Source organism: Austrofundulus limnaeus, unplaced genomic scaffold (assembly GCF_001266775.1).
Source record: "Austrofundulus limnaeus strain Quisiro unplaced genomic scaffold, Austrofundulus_limnaeus-1.0 Scaffold107, whole genome shotgun sequence".
Taxonomy (NCBI): Eukaryota; Metazoa; Chordata; class Actinopteri; order Cyprinodontiformes; family Rivulidae; genus Austrofundulus; species Austrofundulus limnaeus.
The window spans coordinates 656,939-664,538 of record NW_013952509.1 but is presented as its reverse complement, the minus strand read 5'-3'; the positions used below and the strand labels follow the sequence as shown (position 1 = coordinate 664,538).

The 7,600-nt window shown below is 37.9% G+C and overlaps 1 protein-coding gene across 3 annotated transcripts in view; it reads left to right on the top strand.

Annotated features, from left to right (window-relative positions):
- LOC106521329 (E3 ubiquitin-protein ligase Midline-1) overlaps positions 1-7,600 on the top strand; it is a 79,420-nt gene that overhangs the window by 68,454 nt on the left and 3,366 nt on the right. For all 3 annotated transcript variants that reach the window (XM_014013861.1, XM_014013859.1, XM_014013860.1), the window contains exons 5-7: positions 523-671; positions 3,548-3,675; positions 4,871-5,014. In XM_014013861.1, coding sequence (XP_013869315.1) covers positions 523-671; positions 3,548-3,675; positions 4,871-5,014 — 421 coding nt within the window. The remainder of the gene's footprint in view (positions 1-522; positions 672-3,547; positions 3,676-4,870; positions 5,015-7,600) is intronic.

The following is a 7,600-nucleotide window of genomic DNA, read 5'->3' as shown; positions in this document are numbered from 1 at the left end:
AAATGGTTATTTCCTAGTCATCAGCTTTTACATTAAACAGCTCTATCTTGTCAGTTTGAAAACTGCATAACAAACGTTTTACTACAAGGTGTCAGATTAATCATGCTTTCCAGCTGCAAAAAGGCTTTAAAACATTTTCCTGTATAAGAAGCGACAGGAGGGAAGGTCAAAACAAATGAAGTCTCATTCTTTAGAACTTTAGCTAAGGATGGATGAGCTCGTGCCCTTTGCAATAATTCTTTTCTCAGATCAACTAGGAATACATGATTTCTCMCATCAGTCAACCCTGGATTCAACATTTTTGTGTATTAGTGGCTTTGAAATGTTTTCCATCTTTACATGCCCATGAAAACCCCATACTTCTGGATCATTTCTTGTCATCAACTCATAATCTGATCTGGCCTCAAATGATCCACAAAATTCTTATCTGGCTGAGGCTATTTTTTATATAAATTGTAGCTTTGACTGTTTGAGCCATCTTGAAAGTACTCTTTTGGGATTTCTTTCTGCCCAAATTTCCAGGCTCAAAGGCTTCGTAAGCTGGCCCAACAAATTTCCAACTGCAAGCAGTGCATCGAGAGGTCCTCCGCCCTCATCACACAGGCTGATCAGACGCTAAAAGAAACCGATCACGCTCGCTTCCTGCAGACAGCCAAGAGCATCAACGAGAGGTCAGACAGCCTACACTCTGCCCACACATGGCACAGTTGTTCAGCCCACCACATTGCCATCTAGCTTAAATATGAAAGTGTGCAAACACACCGAGAGCCAGTTTGAAAACTTTAAAACAAGTGAGGAGGGAATTCCTGTCTTATTCAGCCTTATCTTGTTTCACGCTCTCCTTCAGCTTTTTGAATAATTGATTTGGCACTTGAAAGCAGAACCTAGTGTCCATTATGGGCTTTCTCAGGAGAAATGATGGGGCGATTTAAAAAATAAATCATTATCCCTTAGTCCCTCAAACAAAAACTGTTTTTTTTTTTATCAAGATCCAATCCAGAGAGCTTCATTTATTAGGACAGAAGGTCCACAGGATCCAGTCTTTGTCTGAAATGTTCAGAACTTCTCAAGTGMCCAGTTGGTATTTTTGACAGTTGTCTAAACCACATTAATTGACCCTTTCTGATGTAGTGAAACAGGCAATAGACACCGGTGTAGGCGTTTCTGGAATGCAGGGAACCACTGCACAGTCCTTATACTAATTTAAGTCAGTTTGATGTTACTGTGATGGTTAAAAGCCAACATAACATTTATTCAATGCTCCTACTTCAGAGTATAGATGCTTTCTTAGCTCAGTAAAGACTCTCAAGGGATGTAACAGGTTGTCAATGGTCCATCCATGAATGTAAGTTTATCAACAGGGCAAAAAACTGCCAATACTTTTAAAATATTTACAATATTAGAATTGCATTTGCATTTCCTCTATTGCTGTTGGTGGTGAAGTGGATGCACCGACTGTTGGACACATATACAGTAGGTTATTATAACCACGTCATAGTTGGACTAATGGTCCTTATATACCTCAGAGAGTTCATGCAACTGTTTAGTTCAAGAACACCTTAAATCTGRATTCAGTGTTTAGGTCAAGATGGGATTAAAGACATGCTATACATTGCCAGGTATAGCATTTTGCTCAATTCTGACAGACAGCACCTCAATCAGTGGCGGATGCCGGTCTTTCAAGAAGAGGAAGCTCAGTTTCGGTCTACACAATAAAATGTGTTGGTTTATAAATTCTACCCTCCATTCCTTTTCAAGAAAATGATCTGTGACCCTGTCACAGATCATTTTTCATATTTGATTTTTTTTTTACATTTTAGGGGAAGCTGAGCTTCCCTTGCAGATCAATCGCCTCTGACCTAAATCCCCAGCTATAGCACTGATTTTCATGCCTCTCTATTGGGTAGCGACTCAACTGTTTTTTCCAATCATTTACCAAAAGATCATACATGAACAGTTCATAACTGATTTTGCTGACAGCTAGAAACTAAAAAGAGAGAAGTATATTTGCAGTTTTNCTATTTACAAAAAAATATTAATTTCCAACAATAATAAACCAAATAATGAAACAAAGTAAAAAAAATTCAACTCCTCAAACAGTGACTCATACAAATTAAACAATTTCACATTTCTTTAACAATTTTGCTTTGATCATTTTTAAAGGAATTAATTGATCCAATGCTTTTATAATAATTTTCCAGATCATTCTACAGTCTTACAGCAGCCAGCTCACTTTGTCATACCAGGACAGCTGAAAAGACCTGTTATTTCCCCACTGTGGGATCAATACAAAGTTTTTTTTTTATCTTACTTTCCCCCTCCTTTTGCACCAAATTAATCTGAGGAGTTGATCTGCCCTGCTGTTTAACTCTGTTTTTCTGTCTTTGCAAGGAAGACCATCAAATGGCTTCACCAAAATCAGGTCCACAACGTTCAAACCGTCTGCCATATGTGCAGCTTGCTACCTAACTAGCTCGCTACTAGCGAGTTGCTAGCTGGGACTGGCATGAGGCTAGTGTGTCTGCCTGTGAGTGCTTTGTGACGGTGAAAGGGCTCAGCACAGCACGCGCTGGACAGAAGTCAGAAAGAGTGATAGAAGTCCGTCTCCAAACACAAGCAGCTACAAAACAACCACCAGAAATAGAAGCTCGATTTGTTGCTAGTCATTTTTAACAAAGAAAATGCTGCTAAAAGAATTAATAAAGTCTCCAGTTCAACTCGGAACAGAAACGAAAGTAAAAACTGCTCCCACGGAATGTTTACACTAAAAGATCACTGATTCGCTCATTTCGTTGTCAATCAAAATGGGATTCAGCCTCAGACAGATCATCCAATCATCATGCAGAAGCTGAGCATCCAAGCCAGCCGAGGCCAGCCCCCTGTCCCATAGACCCCCAGAGACGCTCAGTGTCCGATGGGTGGGACAAAGCCGGTACTTATCCAATGACTCGTCTTGTTTTGCTGCAGTCTTTGCATCGCTAATGAGCTCTGTGGAAGCTCAGCGTCCACTGTTTAAAGCGCTGTGAAGCTGCAGGAATGAAGGAGAGGAAAGCTGTGTCGTTACTAATGATAAAAAAGCTGATTCTGAACAAAAATTTAGCATGTTGTAGCGCATATTTAGTCAATGATATGTACACACAACAGTATATATTTGATTTTTTTAAAACATTTTAGGGGAAGCTGAGCTTCCCTTGCAGAGCAATCGCCTCTGACCTCAATCCCCAGCTACAGCACTGATTTTCATATCTCTCTACTGGGTAGCGACTCAACTGTTTTTTCCAATCGTTTACCAAAAGATCATACATGAACAGTTCATAACTGATTTTGCTGACAGCTAGAAACTAAAAAGAGAGAAGTATATTTGCAGTTTTYTAGTTCATCATAAAAGTCAAGCTAGATTTAGATATAAAAAAGAGATCTCTTGCATTCACTGGTAAGGGTAWTGTGCATCTATGGTAGCACATATTTACTCAATGCAGAAATCCTAAACTTGTTCAATGATTCCACTTGAAGTATTAATACCCTTGCAAATCTTATTATAACTTAGGGTTTCCATGGCAACTGCATCAACCCAAGTGCTGATTCCTGAGATACACCTCACTGACACTTTTGACACMTTTGCACTGGACTTCACCAGAGAAAAAAAACTGTTGGAGAATCTGGATTACCTCACAGGTAAGTCATCTTCATATGTTTACAGACACGTGACAAATAAATCTGAATCATTTTAAAGGTGTGTCACTGTACAAGGCTTGYTCTAGTTCAGGTTAAAGTCAAGGCATTTTCTCTTTAAGTCTTTCGATTGTGCTCCATGTTTAAAATAGTCTTCCAGTGTTCAAATTTGAATTAGTTCGAAGTTTCTGTCAAAGACTCCATTTTCAAAACTTTAAATTAATTTTTGTCGTTAACTCTGTCCCATTTTTCATGAGCCATCAAAATGCCACTGTGTAAATTATCTGGACACCATAGTTGAAACTAAAGGGTGGGAAAAAATGGCATCCCGTGCAATGATTTTAAAGGTCTGTGAAAACGACTGGCTCATATTTATTCGCTGCGATGCATGTGGGCTTRGCTGGAGGGCCTTTTTACTCAGTGAATCAGTCTGAATCACTCCACTTTGTGCAGCCACTCATGACAGAAGGCCTGGGATCGGGAGAAAGTGACAGACACAGAAAGAGATAAGAAGTGGCTTTKCAACCATTTCAAGCTGTGCCTTTGTATCATTGTTTCTCTACCACTTTATTATCTTTCTACAAGTAGCTTCATGGATTTAATTCAAAAGAGATTTGTTTTATTTAGTTCACTGTAGAGTAAAAAAAAAACAGTAAAAGTAATTTGATTGCAACAGTAAATCTACAGTCTCTGGGTATAAAGTGAGTTGTGCTTTCTTACTTTTAAAAAGATCATGATGTTCTTTACCAGCTGCATTACTATGATCATCTTTCCATCTTATTGCCCAATGCCAAAAAGCAGAAAAGACAGATTTTTATAAAAACATTCAGGGAAATAATAAGTGGATGTCCATTCATGTATTATTTCTTCACATAAAAATGATCATAATCTAAAACTGTAGCATAGAACAGTGGGCAAAATGCAAGTCCTTCAAGGATTACTAGGACTTAATTCTCTTTTTTCCTTTGAATATTGAACCTACTATTTGGAAAAAATATTTTAACCTATTTGGTGTGCTAAATTAAAACCCATAAACTCCTACAATAAGCCATACCTTTAAGTTAAAGCTTGGTGTTGAAACAAAACTTTAGTCTTTTATTTATTTTGAGATATAGGTACTGTATATTTCAACCTAAACAACAACCAAGCATATCTTCATACAAAGGCCTGCAATGTTTCTGTTCTTAATTTTCTACAGCTCCAAGTGCTCCGTGCATTAGGGAAGAGTTGTGCACGGCTTCATACGACACCATTAGTGTCCACTGGACGTCTGATGATGAATTCTCAGTCGTGTCCTACGAGCTCCAGTATGCCATCTTCACAGGACAGTCCAACATTGCCAGTAAGTGCACGTGTGAAGAGGGAAACTTAAATTAGGTTGGAGTCGATCAGCTGAAGTTTTTGCCAACAGCAAAATGGGTTTCAAGTGGTCTATTCAGGCTATGTTACAGGGACAGTGGGCTTTTTATGTGAACTCAAGTGTGTTTGAATGACTAGGAGAATCTTCCGTTAAAAGATGGTGAGGGTTTGGCTGTTGAGAGCTTTTTGAACACATTACCTTGGAAGGACAGTAAAACTGAAGAGGCCTATTCATGAGCATACTCATTTGCAGTTTAGTCAGTGGCTGTTGCATTCAACTTATAGGAAAAAGAACCATTTAGACTCTTAAAATGCATTTAARACAACCTGTTTTTAAAGCTTTTTGGAACCAAACTAGTGTAAGAACAACGTGATCAGAATTGGAGTTGGAATAAGTTTGCAGAAAACCATTTGGTTCTCTTCTAAAATGCTTTAAAAAAAGACTATTCCGTCAGTTCACAGCCCATCAGCAAGGCAGGGCCTGTGAGTTTGAGGCCCTGGGTCTGATCAGAAAAGCAAAACAAGCATCTGTCCTAAGCTGAACTAAAAAGAATGATGATGAATCACCCCCACAAAGTCACATGTACACCTAACTTCCTGGTCACACCGCTGGGGGCGGTACATTTTACATCACACATTGGAATGTAAAACAAGCTTTGTTTATGTTACAGAGTGGGACACWCTGATGGAGACTTCRCTGTTTAAAGTATATGACTGAGAATACAAGACTYGATCTTAAATTCAMTTAATAATACACCAAAGTTTCTTCACTTGGTTATAGGTGAACATGGAAATTGCTTAACATTTTTAAAACTAAATGTAGAGTTAACCAAAAGCAGCTTTGATTTTAGAGTAATCCCACAGATTAGAAATAAATATTGAGACTACACCTCATGCATGCTTAGTTTTGGTTTGTGTCAATTTATAGCAATTTTTATTCGTTTAACTTATCACCAATAACATTAAAAATAGTAAATTGTTTTAAARGTGAGCAACATCTCTTTAGAGAGTCTTTAGTCATGGTCAGCAAGTTCAACTTTTAATTGTTATTCAAGTTATTGTCATCATCTAGTGAATTTTTACTGCTCATCTACATGTAAAAAAGAAAAAAATATTTTCCTTTATAGAAAGAAAAGGCCCATTTAGGAAAAGAAACCAAACAAACACAAAAAAGAAAAAAAGAGAACTTTATTTAGAGACATACTGGGCAAACTGTGAATGTCAACGCAACTTTTTAATACACAGACGAGCCCTTGGTAGAAGAATTGGGCTTCAGTAGACATGTAGACATGAATTGCATTCTCTTCTCCTAAGCCATGCAGGTAACACAGAAGGAGTGAGACATTTTAGTAGAGATGACAGCTAGAAAGCAAATCAGWGTCACAGATGGACACTTAGTGACACAGTGTCCTGCAGAACAACACACAGACATACACATCCCTCAAATGCACGCAAGTCCTTAAAAAATGTTGTGCACACTAAWGTGAGCAACAGCTGCAAGGAAGAAAATGGGGTCAAGGCACCRGAAACCCAGGTCTCTTTCTGCCTTTCAATCAAACTGCCTTTTTCACAGTCTTTCATCTACTCATTTTCTGAAGGGTTCTTTAAAGATATAAACACTTCMCCTTTTTCCTCTCATTTTATTTTGCTTGAACTCTAATAAAGCCTTGCTTTATTCATTTCCTCTGTCTTTGTATTGCCACGTTTTTCATTACGCTCATAATTTCCTTTCTTAAAGCATATTAAGAAGTGAGGTTTTGACACTAATGTGTCATTTTATTTCTTTTATACTGTAATGTCCATGTCCTTCTCTGTTTAGTGAGAAAGTGTGATGTTTTATTCTCACTCTTATCACATTTACTAATGACAGAGGTGTTGCCGTCGGCATTGAAGTCAAGTGCCAGACAACTGCCTTTGGACTTATTCAGATAAATCACWGAGTAAGAAGTTCAAGCCTTGTCGCAAATCAGCTACACAAAACAATATCTCTAACTTGTGAACATTATTGTTCAGTGCCGGCTTGTGAGCTTTAAGTGTATGACTGCGAACTACGCAAATAAAAATGCATTGTTTACACAGAGCGTCATGAATACATCACACAACTGATGATGTCAGGTTACTCTTACACAAATTGATTCAGCTCTGTGACTACAGTCCTTTGAATGTTTGGATGCCTAAGAGCAGTGCTTTTATYAACCATATCAAAATGAAAAGACGGCACCACAGTCTGTTTACTGTTTTATGAAGGGAGCAAAAGTGCAAATTAGCACGCATAAGTTTGCAGTTTGTCTTGCTTTCTTGCCAACCTCCTTCATTTTGAGATAATCATTAATCATCCTTAAACATTTAAAGTCTTGATTTGTACTAATGTCAGTTTATATTTGATTTTCTTGAACAGAAAATCTACTACTGTCATATTTTATATGTTGCAGACAAGATATTTAATTTGTAGCTCATTGCTACAGTACTGGATGGCACTAACTGCTTTTTTATGTACGCAAAGTAGCATGTCTTAAAAGATGGTGGGACACATGGTGATGCAACATTATGGCTACGTTCACACTGCAGG